Here is a 19,120-nt window from a genome sequence, read left to right on the forward strand (position 1 = left end):
CTAAATTGTTATGAATTATTACTTCTACTGGCAGAGGAACTTAAAAGCAAGTGTCTTAGAACACACAGGATGAGTTTAGGTTTAAGTTAATACCTCAGCAGTGTTTTTTTTTTTTTTTTTAATGTCATTTTGGAAAGCTACATTACAGTTGGCTTAAAACAAAATAACAAAACATACAACTGAACTCAAACAGATCAGCAGATGATTTGGGTAAAGCCTCATCTCCCATCTGGTGGCCACAGTTTGATTTAGCACCAAATAGGATTATCGTCTTCTGGGAACAAGGGCATTTTTAAGTGCTTTCATGAATGTGGGCAAAGATGAGGCTCCAAAAATAAATCCCAGACACATTTACTTTTGATAAGTAAATCTTAATGTGGTATTCCTGGTGGATTATATTTGCTTTTCATTTTGAATAGTGCCAGTTGATGAAGCTTTCCATCAAACTGGAACCATTTTACCCTGCACAGTACTGTACAGTAGCCACTGGCCTTGTGGTTAAGGAGCACTTGAAGTGTGGCATCTGAGCTTGTACAACTGAACATTTTATTTAACTTTAATTGACTGAAATTTAAATTTAAATTGACATGCATGGTTAGTCACCTGACAGGCGTTCAGAGTATTTTGGTGAGTCTGTAAGGTGTGAGATTAAATCGAACATAGGTGCCTTTAAATTCTGCCTTTTTAAATGATTTTTCAAAGAGTTTCACTATAAGTAGTTCATCAGCTACTCAAGAACATGCATTTTAGGGTGATTACTAACTTCTACTGGTTGTAATGACATAATTTTAAAACATGGCATATCCAAAAGTTTTAAATTGCAAAACTAAGCTCTTTTCTTGCTTTTAAATAGGTAAACTTACTTATAATTTATGTGCATGAACACTAACACTGTTATTATACAGAGTGATAATTGACATTCTTTCTTCTTATATTTATACCATGTCATTATAATTAAGAAGACCTCTCTGAAAGAATATTTAGATTGAATCAACTAAGCTTTGGCAAGAAAACGTCTGCTGTATATATTAATCATTGAAGTGCATAGCAGCATGTCTCTTGCTCATCCTCTGGCAGACTTCCCCCAGGAGGTGACTCCAGGTCAAGTCAAACGGTCCCACCATGTCTACCACCCAGCTGCCTGCTAGGACTGGGACTTGGGCAGTATCACAGCAGTGTGCTTATAGTCGATTGTCCTCTGATATCTCCAGAGGAAAGGGTAATCCAAAGACGATGGTCCAATGAGGCTGCGGCCTCAATCACTCAAAGCATATTCACTACATGCCTCTTAGGCGGCCCTCACTGTATTCTGAATGGGGGCTCATGGTGATTCAGAAGTGATACCTTCCAGTGGCGTAGGGGGCAATGGTCCCACAGTTACAATAGGGCACAATGAAAATAAGGACTAGCATTGCCCACTAGGGCTAGGCTAATCTTGATCACTTATTACTTTACTAAAAACTTCAATGGGGCATAAATACTGGACAATGTTCACACTCTCTAGCTTCTGGTTTCAGCTCTGTCTTACCTTCTACTGTCAGCCTGAATACTGGGCTGCACCACAGCCTTGGTTCTGAATACTTGGATGTTATATTACCTCTAACATTATGTTACCTCTGTCCTGGTCGGGGGATACATATGTTTGTCTTATAAACACTTACTGGCCTTTTCTGATATTGCCTTTGCTCACAAGTGTTCATCTGCCTGGAACATAAAAGGGTAACTTCTGTTCCATTTTTTTTACAACCACTCAAATTCGTTCCTTCCATTCAAATACCTATGGATTGAACAATCTATGGATTGACGCTACAAGCCCTGAAATCAGCAGGCACACACAGGCCCTGTCCTCAGAGAGCCAAGAATCTGACTGGGGAGGGTGGAGCTGGGAGACAGATAACAAGTAAATTAATGAATTAGAAACCTTAAGTTCAATAGAAGAAACAAGGAAGGTGCCAAACTAAAGAATGATATGCAGACAGCAGCTATATCTATGATCACTTAGAATAGCTGGGCAGTGTACATTGAGGAGAGGTCATTTAGCTTGACAAGATTCGAACATTGAAAGGAAGCAGCCATGTCAAGAGTTTGAGGCAAAACTGCCCTTCTGAAGTGGTAAAGCAGGGGCACTGTGAACTGACAGAACCAAGGCTGTGGTGCAGCCCAGTGGTGCAATGAGTGCAGTCCTTGGGGACAGAGAAGTGGGCAGGGAACATACGGTGTAGTGGCTTCACCTTAAGGCACATACAAAAGGAAGCCTTTGAACATTTTTATGTGAACATTTTATATTTAATTTCATTATTTGATTTTCTTCATAAAAAGATATCTTTAGGGCCCTCCTTTGTGGTGCAGCAGGTTAAAGCACACCACTCAGACACTAAAGCTACTACAGCATGTGCTTGATCCTTGCCCAGGAGGTGATCCACATGATATGGAAGACCTCTCCTGACCCTCCCACTGCTCCCCTCAGCAGTGTACTTCGACATTCAGCCCGTTCTGCTCCCCACTCTGACCCTGGTGAATCCTCTCACTGCCCCTGTACTTCTAGCCTGTATCCCAGTTCTGTATACATAAATAAATAAATCTTAAAAAACAAGGTATCTTTGGCATGCTAGGATTGGCATGATTGAAGGGGACTGTAAAGACAGTAGAGAGACCACTAAGAACTCCCTCAGAGAACATGACATAAATGTGTAACACAGGTGAGAAGATATAGTGGCTTGGACTAAGACTGGGGCAGTGAAGAGAATAAGTAACAGAAAGGATCATGTATTTCATAGACAACGTGGGCAGAAATCAGTGATAGGCTGATTATGGGAGAAAAAAAGGAATCAAGGAAGAGGTCCCCTGAGGGGTAGCTGAGCAAAAGATGGCACTGCTTTCTGAAGTGTGAATGAATGAATGAGAAGAAATGTACAGATGGATTGGACTGTACACTTATCATGTTTTAGATGGCTATTCACATGGACATGCTGTGTATGACAGAACTGGAGTTTGAAAGATCAGCTCAATAATAAAGTCTTGGGGAAGATCAGATTGAAATACTGTTGTGTAGGAATAGGTAAGGTAAACAGGGAAAGCTTTAAGGGGTCACTAATAATTAATAAAGAACAGAGGAGGAAAACCAACAAAATAATCAGAAAATGATTATTTTGAATGACTGACAAAGCCATCCAGAAACTTGAACATTTTAATATTGGGAATTTTAATAAAGTTTCTTAGATATAGGGGCAACTTAATTTTAAAATTCTATTTCTTGCCAGAGTTGATAGTCAATAAAATTAAAAATTAAAAGACAAATAAGTGTCTTAAGAAGAAAGTGTTTTTAAAATGCTGCTGACAGTTAGGTGAGACTGGAACAAAAATGTGCACATCCATCTCAAGACAGATTTACCATGTTATGTCTCTGTAAAGCCCTCTAAAATCTGGCCTTCCAAATCTGATCCAGCAGTTATTGGATTAGCTGAAAGTCTACTGCTGTGACGGTAATAAATTCATTTGGAAATAAATCATGGAATGCCATAAAAGCCCATGTTGTTTAAATCGTTATTTAAATATGCCAGAGGAATTGAAACTTTTTATATTATTATGTCTTATTTCTGGGAGTGACTGATGTCTTACTCTTCTTTCTGATCCCGCTATCTTACTCTTCTTTCCGATCTCATTATGATCAGTAAATATTTAACATTAAGTATCTGTTTTCTAAAAAAAAACTCCTGGGGAGAGCAGGTGTATGAATGTGCTCATACAAATGCTCAGATAAAGACAAGTAGGAGGCATGCTCCACTGACCACACCTGTAAAGCAAAAAGCTAAAAGATCTTCTCTTCCCACCCATAAAAATGTACAGACCCACTAATTCATACACTTCTAAAAATTAGGAATCTTCTCCCTCTCCTCTAGCAAGTCTCTAACTAAAAAGTATGTTTTGTATGTGTGGACGCGAAATGTTCAAAAGCTCATGAATGACTGACAAAGCCATCCAGAAACTTGAACATTTTAATATTGGGAATTTTAATAAAGTTTCTTAGATATAGGGGCAACTTAATTTTAAAATTCTATTTCTTGCCAGAGTTGATAGTCAATAAAAACCAGCTCATATGAGAAAAGTTTTTCAAAAAAAGTTCACCAAAATGCACATTATGTTCAAACCCAAATGTAACATGTCCTTTTGTCATTATTTTGTTTTGTTTTGTTTTGTTTGTTCATTTAATAGTGATCTATTGAGCACCATGCTGTGGAAGTTAGCTGGATCTCTTCCAGAAGGACAGTCTGAGGATATCCCATCACATTGGTACCACATCAGTTGGCAAGGTCAGGGCAATTTTCATGAATTCTCTGTAGATACTAATGTTCTAGTGTTGGATCTAAGTCATTTTATGTGTTCCCCAAGTCCAAAGCAAACTGGCCCATAATCAACATAGGTGGAGGTTAGATAGGTGAGATGGCATTAACTACTGCTTGTAATGGATTGTACATAATTTTTATATAATTTGTACATAATTGAACAACCTTTCCCTCCTTTACTTAGACATTCATATCCTACACTGGAAGATTCACAGAGAACCAAATGGAATAACATACAATTTTTGAACAGAGGGGAGTTGACATCTTTTAGGGAGTTTGATTTGACTGTGATTGCAGTCAGCAATAAAGATAGTCTTTTAATGAAGGTCAAAGCAATTAAAGTTAATGAATAATTAAGTCTGATTTTAGGGGAGGAAAGAGTCCAGGATAATTTTGGGGAAAACTATAATATTTCAACAAAATTCTGTAAGATAGGTAAAAGTACATGGGAGTGGGAGAGCATGAGGAGAAAAAGGGGAATAAGGAAAATGAAGATGTGAAATTCAAAAGGTCCTGTGAGAAAAGTATATTCCATATAATAGTTCATTAAATTCTTTGGAAAAAAATAAGGAAGGGAATAGTAATAAATATAAATCAGGATTAGATCATAGGAGGCCTTACCTATTAAAACCAAACTTATTAACACAACTCTTAACACTTCTCCATGCTATTAACTATTTTAGTCAATAGTAACTAATGAATTCAGTTATCCAGACTTGAGAGTGTAGGGTGTCTTCAACTCCTGACTCACCAGTGTTCTTGCAATCAGTTGATAAATCTGGACTATTTTACTCTACCATGTGCCTAAGTAGCCCTGCACTTTATATAGTCTTCACACATCAAACTAACTTGGATTTGGTACTTGCTTCATTCATTCTCTCTAGTCAGCCACACATGGGACTGTTCAAGTAGAGAAGGGGCAGAACCTTTTACACTTTCATCTTCTTTCAACACCATATACACACTAAGTTTTTTTTTTTTTTTTTTTATAAAAAGGCTTGTGAGTGCGTTACTCTCATGATAAGCAGAGCTGTTTACTCATGCAACAGTGAAGAGCTATATGAAGTTAGTGAGGTACAATAAAAAAAGATGGATGTTTATTCCTGACATTTGGAAGTATTAGTGACTGAAAATTTCCGGAAATAGGCTTGATATGAAATGTTGAAATTTTGAAAAATACTCCAGATTGCCTATAAAGTGTGCATTTTCATCAGAAGTTAGGTATGCACACCTTTCCCCAAACTGCTTAACAGTTGGTAGTATATAACCTTTCTGTAGCACTTGTTTTAACCATTGAAAACAAGTTTAGCATTTCTTAACCATTAGTAAGGTTGAGATGGGTATTTTTTCACATGCTTATACCATTTAAATGTTTTTCATTGTGTTTTCCCCTGTTATTGTTTATTTTATTTTCAAGTGAAGTGCTTTATCTGTCTGTTATACATGCTTAAAATAATTTCTCCAAGTATTCTGTATGTATTTACATTTTGTTGTATCTATCTCATCATTCAGAAGTTTAAATTCTTTTTTTTTTCAGATTTATTTATTTATGCATACAGAACTGGGGTACAGGTGAGAGGTGCAGGGGTGGTGAGAGAATTCACCAGAGACAGAATGGGGAGCAGAACAGGTAGACTGACGAAGCACACTGCTGAGGGGAGCAGCAGGTGGGTCAGGAGAGGTCGTAGAGCCATGTGGATCATATCTGGGGCTGGGGACTGAACTTGGACTGAAGTGGCTACAGCCAGCATGCAGTGCCACCCTTTAAGCCGCTGCACAATCAGGAAGGGTCACAGAAGTTTAAATTCTTATGTAACCAAATGTCTGTTTTTTAAAAATGACTTAGTTTTATGTCAAGCTTAGAAATATATATTGCAAAATGTTTTCCTTATTTTCTTCCTGATATTTTAAATATTGTGTTTATATCGTAAGTCTGGTATTCATTTCTGTATGATGTGAGATGGTAGTCTTTCATGGAATGTTATTCATACAATAAACTATTGGTTTTGCTAACATTTATTAAATATTACCTATTTTTATTCATCAATGAACACTGCATTGATGCCTTGTAAAACTTTGGAAGGGCATATACATAGCTGTTAGTAGTAGTTACCTCTGTAAATGAAATTAGGGAGCAAGGATATTTTATTGTGAATACTTTTGTACTTAAATTATTTTAGACAGCAATATTACAGTTATAATTTGATAAAATAAAATTATACAACTTACTTAGTATATTGTAATTACCAACTTTTAGGAAGATGACTGATCAAATCAAATGGGTGATTGGAAAGTACAGTGTGTCAAGAGCTACAACCAGAACAAAGGTGGGGAGAATAGAAAGCAAAGGGTAATTTGAGGAGGCAGAGGTGGAATTGGGAGAACAGAAAAGAACAGCAAAGAATCAGTGATGCTGTAAATTGGCATAACGTAGAAAAATGACATTGACATCACTGCCCAATCTGAATAGCTTGGCATATCTTTCATAAATAGTAAAGTGGGAAATCCAAATAAGTTGAGCCCATAACATATTAATTTATATCTACATCATTCAGTTTTCAATTCTCACTATGAAGTACCCCAGTGTGCTTCCTCTTCTAGAGAAAACCTGTATTTTTCCTAAACTTTTGTTCAACTGATAACTTACTTCATCTTTTAGTTTTTGACTATCATCACGTGTTTCTTTGAAAGAATGTACTGTACATAACCTCCCTTGCATACTTTTGGGCATCTTTTCACTTTTTAGGGTGCTCTGTGTGTGAGGAAAGGGCAGCTCCTAGCAAGAAAATTGGGTCTGGCTTAATGGCAGTCTGTGGCTCCATAAAGGAGGAGGAAGTTATATCTCTCAGATGATGGCAAAGGTGAGAGCCACATCATTCACAGTCACATCTTACCCAAAGAGGAGCTACACCTGTGACCCCTTGTAAGGGCTACTGGAGGGGCCCAGAACCCTCCTTCCTTCTTTCAGAAATTGGGAGAAAAGAGAAAGATTTGGCTTTCAGAAAACTTGTATGTAATCACTTATGCCTCATTCACACACTTGACATTTTCAGTCTGAGATCTAGAAAAATGAATCAAACTACTCTACCTTCCTATTTGTACTTTTAAAAACCCTGATCTATGACAAATTCATGTACCCTCCTACCGTAGTAGCATTGAGATCTGTACTCAACTGGGGAGGTCCTGGCTGCTGAAGTCAGAGATTAATGGGCTTTTCTTTTGAGTTATTATTCTTATTGTCTTCATGTTAAGTCACTTATTACATGAAGGTGTAAGTTCAGTGGGATCAGAAAAAAAATAAAATGGCTGTTATTTCTGTCTGTCTAGATGTCATCTGTGGCATTTGGATTAGTAGACAATTCTTCGATCTTTACACTGATTTCAAGACCTTGTTTTCTAGTAGAATAGTCTGTCATTAGGTAAGAATTGCCAAAATTGTGACCTAAAAGTTGTCATGGTACCAAAATTAACTAAAAAATCCTAGCCACTGACTGACAGCAAAATGTAAGAACTTCTGTGATTTAATTACAGAACTTAGTTCCACAAAGCTGAAGTATGAATTTTCATACCAGTAGATTCTCTTACAATGAAGCAGCTCATAAACAGCACCCATAACTTTACATAAAAATCAACTTTTCTATTATTTTGTTTAGCTTTCAATTAGTTTTATTTGTTTATTTATTTATTTATTTATTTATTTTTTGCCTTTCAGTACTAATTTTCAAAAGGCATTAAGAAGCATACAAGTGAGGCTAGTTAGGTCAGAAACGCGGTTTGCCAGTGATTACTATCTGACAGCTAATCTGCTCAGGCCTTTGTCAGTAGTTCTGAAAGGTATTCAAGCAGAGGTTCTATAAGAGGAACTGCCGTGATTTTCAGAAACCTAACAACATATAATTTTGTTAAATTTGCATTCAAATCAATGTTAGCATAAAAAAAAGCACCTGCTTGTTTCTATGACAATAGGCATAGAAATGATGCTCATACAGATGTAATGATGACTGTCACCCCTTTTATAACTATTATTTTTTTCCTTGAACAATTCATCAAATTCTTCTCTGCTATCTATCAGTCAACCATTTGATATGCTTTGATAGACAAAACTATGTCACAGAAGCTTAAGGGCTGTTTTGCTAATACTAAGAAGCCAAAAGGCATTATTCTATTGTTACTCCTGAGACAATGTCTATTGACTTTGCTAATTGAATAATCAGCATTTTTCTATTACTCTGTAGTCAAATATTTTAAATCTAGCAACATCAGATTCTATGGTTGCCTCATGGTCAGTGTACACTACAAAAAAAATTGTTTTTAATAAAGATTATTTTTGAAATACTATGTTGTGTCTTACAAGTAATCTAGAAACCCCAAATTATCATATATATCCTGATATTATGCAGAATTCAAAAACTCAGTTTTAGTTTCTCTGCTTCTATACAATAAACGTTATAACTACTGAAGACATTAAACTTCTTTGAAGGTATAACACCACTAGGAATTTTAAATGTTAGGTGGCCTAGTTACCACCATATAGGGCATAATATAAATTAAACTACTATCAAATGTATATGCACCTCATATAAAGTGATGACACCATATGTTTGAATTGGTTCGCGCCATTGAAGGAATATCTTCTCTTCAAAAGTACTTCCTTGAATAGATTCAGTAGGAACAGCACCTGGCACTAGAAAGAGAAAAAAGTTGAGAAATGTTTGAGTACAAACCAAAAAAAGAAAAAAAAAGGATTTTTCTAGACTTGATAGGCTTTTAAGGCACACAATTTTATTAGTCCAAACAGTTCTTTTTTAAAATTCTGTAATTTAAAACCATTTTAGCTATACTACCCTTACTGGAAAAAAAGAATTTCACATCTTTTTCTTAAAGTCTGAATCAATTAGAGAAAGCCAAGTAATGATCTTTTAAATTAGCCTTTTCATTCTTCAAAAATAAATAAAAGGACATAGAGCATGATTTCCACAAAATGCTTATAAGGGTGTAAACTGGTTTAGCCATTTTGGAAAATAATTTGTTGGTATTTAATAAAGTTATAAAGAGATGTATAATGCAATCCATTAATCCAACCTTCAACAACATCCCTACTAAGATTACTGCAAGTATATACTGAGAGACTTATACTAGGATTCAACACAGCATTTTTTAATAAAAATAATGAATATTAGACAAACTAAATTATTTAATAAATTATTCTGTATTTACACAGTAAAATACAAAAAGGACTAAAAACAAATGACATCCTCATAGACAAATTTTACAACCATAGCATTGAGTGACAAAAGCATGTTCAAAGAAGAATTTATGACCTGAAGAGGCATGAACCTATATAATCAACCTATACAGTATTATAAAGCAATGTGTTATCTCAGCAAAAATAATAAGTTAAAATCAAAATTTTAAAATAAAAAAATAAATACATAGAAATGTTAGATTGATTTCAAGAGAAAATAATTTATAAATTATTTTATTTACATTTAATGTGTCAATTAAAATACATATAAAACTGATGATCTAGAAAGATGTGTACCCCAAGTTGAATCCAGGGACAGGACCTGGGAGCAGTCCCATTGCAGTAGGAACCCAAAATTTCAATGGAATTTTTCATAGAAATAGAGCAAACATTACTGAAATTTACATGGGATCACAAAAGACCACCTTGTTGCCAAATTAATCCTTACAAAAAAGAACAGGAATGGAGGTATCTCACACTCAGTCTTCAAAGTATACTACAATTGTGCAGTAAGCAGTAAGTTCTTTAGTAACCAAAACTGAGATATTGGAGTAAAAGTACACATAGAGACCAACAGAGCAGAACTGAAAACCCAGAAATGAAAACATTCATAAACACAATTAATTTACAACAAAGAAACCAACAGTAAAAACTGGGGAAAAGAAAGTGTTTTCAACAATGGTGTTTGGAAAATTGGACACCTGTAAACAAAGGGATGAAACTAGACCACTATCTCACACCATTCACAAAAATTAATTCAAAATCGATTAGAGACTTAGATGTAAGGCAAGAAACCATAAACTACATAGGAGAAAACATTGGCAAAATACTCTATGAAACTGGTTTCACTGATATCTTTGTCTATTTGTCTCTAACAGCAAGAAAATCAAGAGAATATGAATAAATGTGATTTCATTAAATTAAAAAGCTTCTGTACAGCTAACAAAAAAAATCATTAAAACAAGATATTCTACTAAACAGAAGACAATAGTTGCATACTATACATCTGACAAGGAACTGATATCGAAGATCTGCAAAGAATTGGCACAATAACAACAACATATCCAGTTAAAAGATATTGGTGAGGGTATAGAGTGCACAGATGGTGGAAATGTAGACTAGACCAGTACCTATGGAAAAAGTATGAATGGAGATTTCTCAAAATAATAAAAACATCTACTATATGACTGAGCAATTCTACTACACTATTTTAAGGAATATGTACATTCTGATATTCACTAGAGCACCATTTATAATAGCCACATTATGGTAAAACCTTAAGTGTCAAAGGACAAATGAGTGAGTTAAAAGATAGTGATGGGATACTACTCAGGTATTTAAAAAAGAAAAAAAAAATCAACTCTTGCTATTTGAGACAACATGGGTGGAGCTGAAGGAGAGTATAGTAAGTATAACAAGTGAGCAGGGAAAACACAAAAAACACAAGTGTGGAATCTATATGTGGATTATAGAGAAATAAACACCAGAGTGTTTCACTGATATATGGAATATAGAGATACAAAACAAAAGTAAGCCAAACAAATCACCAAAACAAACCCTAGAAATATGACTGCTTAATTGACACTACAAAACAGGGAAAGGACGGAGGTGGGAACAAAAGGGGAGGTCAATGGTCCAGGTTAAAGGACAATGAATGCTTTGGTGGCAGGTGTGGTGACAGACATTTGAGGAGGTGTGAACCTATTTTCCCAAATTATAGCAGTGTTTTTTTTAAAAAGTATTTTTACATCATTCTTCATTTTGTGCCCTTTTCCATCACAGTTGTAACCCCCCCCCCCTGAGTTCCAAATCACCTGTGTACATCATTATAATCTCGTGTACCTTTCCCATCCCAATTTTGATCCCATTCCCCACTCCATCCCCATAAAATGTCTCTGGTATATAGTTATTCATTGTTTTTTGTTTTTTTCTTTATTACAATTGCTTTTTATCCCCTCCCCCCAGGTCCCGTACACTCCTGTTATTAGTGAAACCATCTGGTATTTTTATTTTTCTTTCTAACTTATTTCACTAAGCATGATCGCTTCCAGCTCCATCCATGTTGCTACAAAAGGCATGAGTTTATCTTTTTTGATTCCTGAGTAATAATACATATTACTCCATTATGTACATGTACCACTTCTTTTTTAATCTAGTGATCTACTTTTGGGCATTTGGATTGATTCTATGTCTTCCCTATAGCAAATAGAGCAACAATAAACATGGGGGTGCAGGTGTCCTATTGAATCAATGTTTTTGTGTTCTTTTGTGTAGATACCGAGGAGCAGAATTGCTGGGTAATTTGGAAGTTCCACTTTTAGCAGTCTGAGAAACCTCCAAACAGCTTTCCATGTGATTGTACTAGTTTGCATTCCCACCAGCAGTGAAGAAGAGTTCTGTTTTCTCCAAATCCTCCTCAACATTTGTTGCTGCTATTTGTTTTAAAATTTGTAATTCTCACTGGTGTGAGGTGGTATCTCATTGTGGTTTTAATTTGCATCTACCTTATTACAAGTGATGCTGAACATTTTTTTCATATGCTTATTGGCCATCTGCATTTCCTCCTTTGAGAAGTGTCTTTTTAGCTCTTCTGCCCATTTTAAAGATACAACACCCAAAGCAAGGATAGTGAAGGAAAGGATAAATAGCTGGGACTACAGCAAGATAGAGTTTTTGTATAGCAAAAGAGACATTACACAAAACAGACATCCCATTGATAGGGAGAAAATTTTCTCACACAATACTAGTGATAAAGGATTCATCACAAAGATATACAAAGAAGTGATGAAACTCAACAGTGTTTTAAGCCAACCACCTCAATTGAAAAAAATTAACATATAAAAAAGTTAAAGTAAGATGCAATATCAATGAAATAATAAATTATTTAAATTACTTCATTATCAATATAAAATATTTGGGAAAGTTTCATATCATTGTTCTATACCTAAAATATCCCAAATCTTTTGTTTGCAAGGAAATTTAATTGACATAAGAAAAGATGGAAATGTATTTACCCATTTTCTGTAAGATAATATTTAATATTATTTTTAAAGTATTGTTTTTTAATCTTGTCTGAAATTCAGTTTAATAGCATGCTTTATAGAAAATGAAATTTATTATAAGTGTGCCTATCCTATTTATAAACAATTACAGTAGTCCCACTTATAAGTATATATATGCATATATATGTATATAGGAATATGTGATGAATTATGCTGGTTACCGTGTACTTAGATGGTGGCTGGAGAACACTCAGACATTTCAAAATTAACTACAATACTACCTATCAAGGCATTGTGGTACTGACATAAACAGAAACATAAATCAATGAAATAAGATTGAGACTACAGAAATAACCCCCAATTTTGCAGTTAATTGATTTTTATCAAGGGTACAAGGCAAATTTAATGGGGAAAGAATCATCTTAGTATGGGCCTTTCCACAGCCACTACAGCACAAGTTTGATCCCTACCCAGGGAGGTGACCCACTTGGCTGGCAGATCTCTCCTGGCTCGCCCACTGCTCCCCTCAGCAGTGTATTTCAGTACATCTGCCTGTTCTCTGTCTATGGTGGAGTCTCTCACCCCTGGCCCCACTGTGCCTCTGGCCTGTACCCCAGTTCTTTATGTGTATATAAATAATTTATACATAACTTACACATACAAGAACTGGGGTACAGACCAGAGGTTAGAAGGGGAGGAGAGAATTGAGAGGATTCACCAGAGACAGCATGGGGGAACAGAACAGGCAGACTGACTTAAATATACTGCTGAGGGAGCAATGGGCAAGATAAGAGAGGTCTTCTAATCTATGAGTGTCATTTCCCTGGCTGGGGATCTTAACCTGTGCTGCAGAGGCTGCAGATAGCTTCATAGTGCTGCACTTTAACCTCTTGTGCCACCAGGGAGGCCTGACAGAATCTTTTTAACAAATGAGCTGGGACAACTGGATATCCACAAGCAAAAGAATAAAGTTGGATTTCTACCTCATACCACATATAAAGATTGCATGGTGCAAATTTTCATGACCTGCAATTAGGCAGTGATTTCTTAGATATAATATTCAAAGCAAAAGCAATAAAATAAATATATATATATATATGAAGTATGCAACAATAACATGAAATGTAAGTGTGCCATCAAGAAAATGAAGACAACACACAGAATGGAAGCACGATTTTGCAAACTGGATGTTTGTCAAAAACAAACAAACAAAACAAACAAACAAACAAACAAACAAAAAACCTACCTAAATACATATAGACGTCTCTAAAATAAATAAAGAACTGGGAAAGGGTCTTTATAAACAGCTCTCAAAAAGATACATAAATGGCTGATAAGAACAAGAAAAGAAAAAGAAAAAAGAAAATCTAAACTACCATTAGATACCACTTCCTATCCACTAGGAAGCGATAATACAAAAATCGATAGTAACAAGTATTGGAGAGAATATAGAGAAATTGGAATAGTCCTCATTCTTTGCTGGAGGGAATGTGACATATATAGTTACTTTACACCAATCTGGCAGTTCTTTGATTAAATATAGATATTTATCAGATAAGCTAGCAATTCTAGGTGTATACCCAAGAGAACTGAAAATATGTAGCTCAAAAACTTGTAAATAATTATTAACAACATAGTTCAAAACAGAAACAAAATGGAAACAACCTAAATGCTATTAACTCACAAAGGAATAAACTTTGAGATTCTCAAAAAAAGGTTGTTAGAGATACATTGTAGGCTGTAGGAAAAATAGGACAAATTCTTTGAAAGTTCACAAGATTTCCACAAGTTGGAAAGACTATAGATTTCCAAAAGGGCTCATAGATGGTGCATAACTTTTTAGTTGAAGAACAACTTATAGGCAGACATAGGGCATCTACAGTTATTTTATCTATCTACCTACCTATCAATCTATCTATCTATTTTTCTATGATTTATTTACTTATACATACAAACTGGGGTACAGCCCAGAGGTGCAGGGGGTGAGAGGATTCACCAGGGGCAGAGTGGGAGTAGAATACATAGATTGACTGAAATACAATGCTGAAGGGAGAAGTGGGAGAGACAGGAAAGGTCTATTGCGCCAGGGGTCACTTCCCTGGCTGGGGATCAGACTCATGCTGTAGTGGCTGCCATAGTTTAATAGTGCTATGCTTTAACCCCTTGTACCACTAGGGAGAGCCTCTGGTTATTTTGAATAGAACTAAGTATAAGTATAATACAGCAGGAAAAAAATATTGATGGGAACTCTGAGTCTTTAATTAAGACTATTCAATAATAAAATTGCAATTTGGCAATTTAGTAAAGTTCCTTGGGTCTCGCTTGCATTATTTGTAAAATGAGGATACTGAATTAAGTTGATCTTTAAATGTATTTATAATAATAATAATTCAATAATAATATATGTTCAAAAAACAAAGCAAATACTGGCAGGGATGTGATAAAAAATTAAAAAAACAAAACAAAACACTTTTACACTTTCCACATTCCTACACTGCTGTTGGAAATATAAACTGGTCTAGCCAGTGTGGAAAGAAGTGTGGAGTCTCCTCAAAATAATAAAAATGTACTTAACATATGACTCAGATATTTTCATGTCTAGGAATCTACCCAAAGGACACGAAAACACTAATTTGAAAGGAAACTACTCCCCTGTGCTTATTGCAGCACTATTTACAATAGCCAACAGATGGAAACAGCCTAAATGCCCCAAAACATGAAAGGGTCAAGAAGACATAGTATAGTATGTGTATACACACACACACACACACACACACATTATATATATATATATATATATACACATTACTCAACTATCAAAAAAGGTAACATAATGCCATTTGTAGCAGCATGGAACTGGAAGAGATTATGCTAAGCAAAATAAATCAGAAGGAAAAAATAAATATTGGATAGCTTCATTTATATGTGGAATATAGAGAAACTAAAAAAAGGAAATCAGGAAAAAGACAAGGCAAGTGAGCTGACCAAAGAGCTGAGCCATGCAGCAGGTAAGGCAGTAGTAGAGGGTCAAAACAATGGGGAACAGCACAAGGGGCTGCAGTGATGAATCACAGGTGCTCCAGTAGTGGGGGAACTGTGGAGGTTACATTTGAGGAGAGAAATCAAATATTGTCCCAAAAAAAAAACAACTATTAAGAGGATAAATATTAAAACAAATTAAAAAGATAATTCATAAATATGAACATATTGTTTGACTTAGATTGAACTAATTGGTGTAAAAACTATATCCAAACAAACCAACAAACCCCAGATTTTTAACTACTTATGGCACTAGTCAAATTTAAGAAAACATAAGTTCCATCCTCTGAGGCTAAAATAAATGTATATATTAGAGACTTAGCTAAAATGGGCCAAGTCAGAGAAAATGATACTATGGCTCTTTCACTTTACCTTGGATATGTTTATTTACAATATCATCATCAGTTTTCTCACAGTATCAAGACAAATGTGATAAGCTGATCTATTATTTTATTACATAATAGGAGATTAAGGAAGAGTCACAATAAGTGACTTTGAACTGTTACAGCAGCAACAATAATGATCACTTATAAAAAGACCTTCTCTGGTAGCTGTATATGTAAATTTACCCTAACATTAATAGGCCTGCAGATTGTTAGTATTGCAAAGTTTTGAGAAGGTAATTGAGGTTTTGAGATTTAAGGATATAACCAAGTGTAAATAGGTTAGGATGAAATTAATATGAGCTGGCAGAGTTGGACACAGCTTTATGAAAGACCTGAAAGTTGAGGAGAACAATGGAATGTAGCCAAGCAGATAGAATTGAGAAGAAACCAGGTGGAAAGATAGATAATAAAGGAGAACAGACAATGAGGAAGAGTCCAGGATGTGTGAAGTGCAGCACACTGGACCAACACTGAGCACTGAGGTAACATCTTTACAAGATGAGTTGCCACAGAAGACAAGTTATCAGTTCTAGCATATAAGCCCGAATGCCAAAGGCCTTGACAATCAAGATTTTAAAAGTCATTGAAGGCTCTTGTGGAGAGAATAACATGGTGCAAATGTATTTAAAAGATTAGTTATTGAGGGAGGGTGGATCATTGGAGTGGAAATAGCTGGGATCACAAAGAAAAGTTAGAAATTATTACAGTAATTTCAGCACACAATAATGAGGGCTCAATATAGCTTGTGGAAGTTGAGAGAAAAGAGCAATTTAACAATATTTTGGAAGATGAAGCAGTAGGAGTTAGAACCAAATTAAATATGGGAAAGTAGAGGAGGGAAGTCTGTTGATAATGCTGGCCTGATTTTCTTTCTTGGAAAAGGAGGAAGCAGTGGAAGAAATAGAAATGATTTTCGGTTTGAGTAACTTCCATCAAGCTAATACTCCTAATAAAAGTAACTATACCAAAACAATTAACTGAAAACAACAAACATAAATATAGCTTAAGGGGCTACAAAAAAGAATGGAAAATTACGTGAGGGAAGTTCCTCATTTCTCTGGCTTTTTATGTGCTTTTCTTCTATGGAAAATGCAGAATATCACATATGTAATAATCACTCAAAAGCACTGTTAGCTTTTTAAATAAAACAATAAAGTGTTATAACATATAATTCAGGTTATAGTCAATGATCGAATTTTTGCATGAAGAAAGAATATATGGAATTTTTTTTCCAGAAAAAAAGAAAATATATTTATTTAGAAAGCTTCCCAAGTTCTTTCTTGCTTATCCAGATGCTTGGCTGTAATGTACGAGCTGTATGAACATATTATTGCACGTGAGAGTCTCCTGTATAATTAGAGCAAACACATGTTTTTAACTGACCTATGGGACTCAAGGTATAATTTTAAATTATTTTAGAAGCTTATTACAATTGTGTATTTGCTTCTTTTGATGTGTTACTGGTAGCATGCATGGCTTATTCATTAAATCCTTGTTTATTAAGGTGATATCCAATTACAACATTTTCCCTATGGGAAAATATGATCTACTTCATGTCTGCTAACCTAATGAGGTAGTTTCTCAGCACTGTGCTAAAAAGCAAGGGCAGCCTCTATTTCATGCTGAATTTTTATCTGAACAGTGAAAAATGCTTTAGTATACCATTAAATGTATTTAAATAAGCATTTCATATAAAAATCTAATACCCAAAACCCTTCAGTCCAGTATAATATAACTGGAACAAAGAACTATTTAGAGCAATATATGATCATAGATGGAAAAGTAACTATATGACTCATCTTCTACAACTTCATTCCCTTTACTCATTTTAAACAGTGCTTAAGTATTCTGAAGCACAGATACACATTTGTACCATTCAACACAGCAAGTAGCTTTTCCATTTCATTATAAAGATCTCAATTTAAAAGGAAGAAAACCGTCCTTTTAGAAAGATTATGTATTTCACGCAAACAAAATTTTAAAGTACTCACAATCTTCATCAGTCTGTACTATGAGTTCTTGACTTTCCTTCCGTCCTTCGGGATTCATGAGGATGAGTTTCACACTCACATTGGTATATGGCGACAGGTTAGTGATTGTATGTTGAGGGTGTGAATTATCTGTATCCCAGCTGACTTCTTCCCGCACTTGTTCCTGACCTCCTACTTGGTAGCAGTAGTGGACAGTGAGATTATAACTATGGCAACGGGTTACATTATATCCAAATGGCTCCCAGCGGATAGTGATTTGTCGAGATTTCACTTCTACTACTTCCAGTTTCCTTGGGCCACGCATGGGATCTATTTTGAAAAAAGAAGGAAACAAGACATGAAAGAACTATAAAGGCTTGCATGAAGCCCAAATGTCACAGAATGTCCTGCTTGTTCCCAATATCAGATATCTTCTTCTTCCAGAATAATTAAATCCCTAAATCTTAGCTAGGCTCAAGGGCATCCAGAATAAAGACTAAAATGTCAAGTTTCTTTTGCAGCAATACCTGGCCTTGTGAGTGGTATACAAGATGAAATGGGAAGTTGTTATGTATTTGTTCCTTCTTCTTTACTATTAACTGGATTGGATATGTTTGTAGCTCATGCTGTCATGATGGACCATGAAACACCTAAACATGAAGAATTCAAAGGAATGAGCAAGAAGCAGCTAGAGTAGCTAATAACCACTGAGCGACCTCAGCAGCACAGAATTGCCAACTTCTAAAATTTTCATTACAGAGAATTATGTTTTGTTTATTTGTTTTTCAGATACACAAAGCCAGTCTTCATGTTAGTTGATACATCTACTGATGCATTTATTTTTATCTTTCAAAGTTAATTTGTAATTATGTAATTAGAAAATATAAAAATATGAGAGTTCAGTTTAAATGAGTAAAAGGATAGGTGAGCGTAACTTCTGAGCAAAACTCTGAATGCCAGGGGTTTGATTTATATAGAATTCCACATGATCAATGCTAAAATTATTTTTCCCTAACCCTGACAATATCCTTTGCTCAAGTGGTAGTTACCGAGTTCAACCTTAGAAATTAAATAATATGCAAGTAATGAAAAGATTTTGAATATTGTAAAAGAAAGAGATACATAGAAAATGCTT

General features: G+C 35.1%; 1 protein-coding gene across 5 annotated transcripts in view; it reads right to left on the reverse strand.

Annotated features, from left to right (window-relative positions):
* The window catches only part of PTPRM (protein tyrosine phosphatase, receptor type, M), a 558,641-nt gene that overhangs the window by 290,970 nt on the left and 248,551 nt on the right, over positions 1-19,120 (reverse strand). For all 5 annotated transcript variants that reach the window (XM_012725901.1, XM_012725900.1, XM_012725902.1 and 2 more), the window contains 2 exons: positions 18,007-18,315; positions 8,918-9,027 (listed from right to left, as the gene is read on the reverse strand). In XM_012725901.1, coding sequence (XP_012581355.1) covers positions 8,918-9,027; positions 18,007-18,315 — 419 coding nt within the window. The remainder of the gene's footprint in view (positions 1-8,917; positions 9,028-18,006; positions 18,316-19,120) is intronic.

The sequence above is a fragment of the Condylura cristata genome, unplaced genomic scaffold, assembly GCF_000260355.1.
Source record: "Condylura cristata isolate star-nosed mole 26May11 unplaced genomic scaffold, ConCri1.0 scaffold00016, whole genome shotgun sequence".
NCBI lineage: Eukaryota > Metazoa > Chordata > Mammalia > Eulipotyphla > Talpidae > Condylura > Condylura cristata.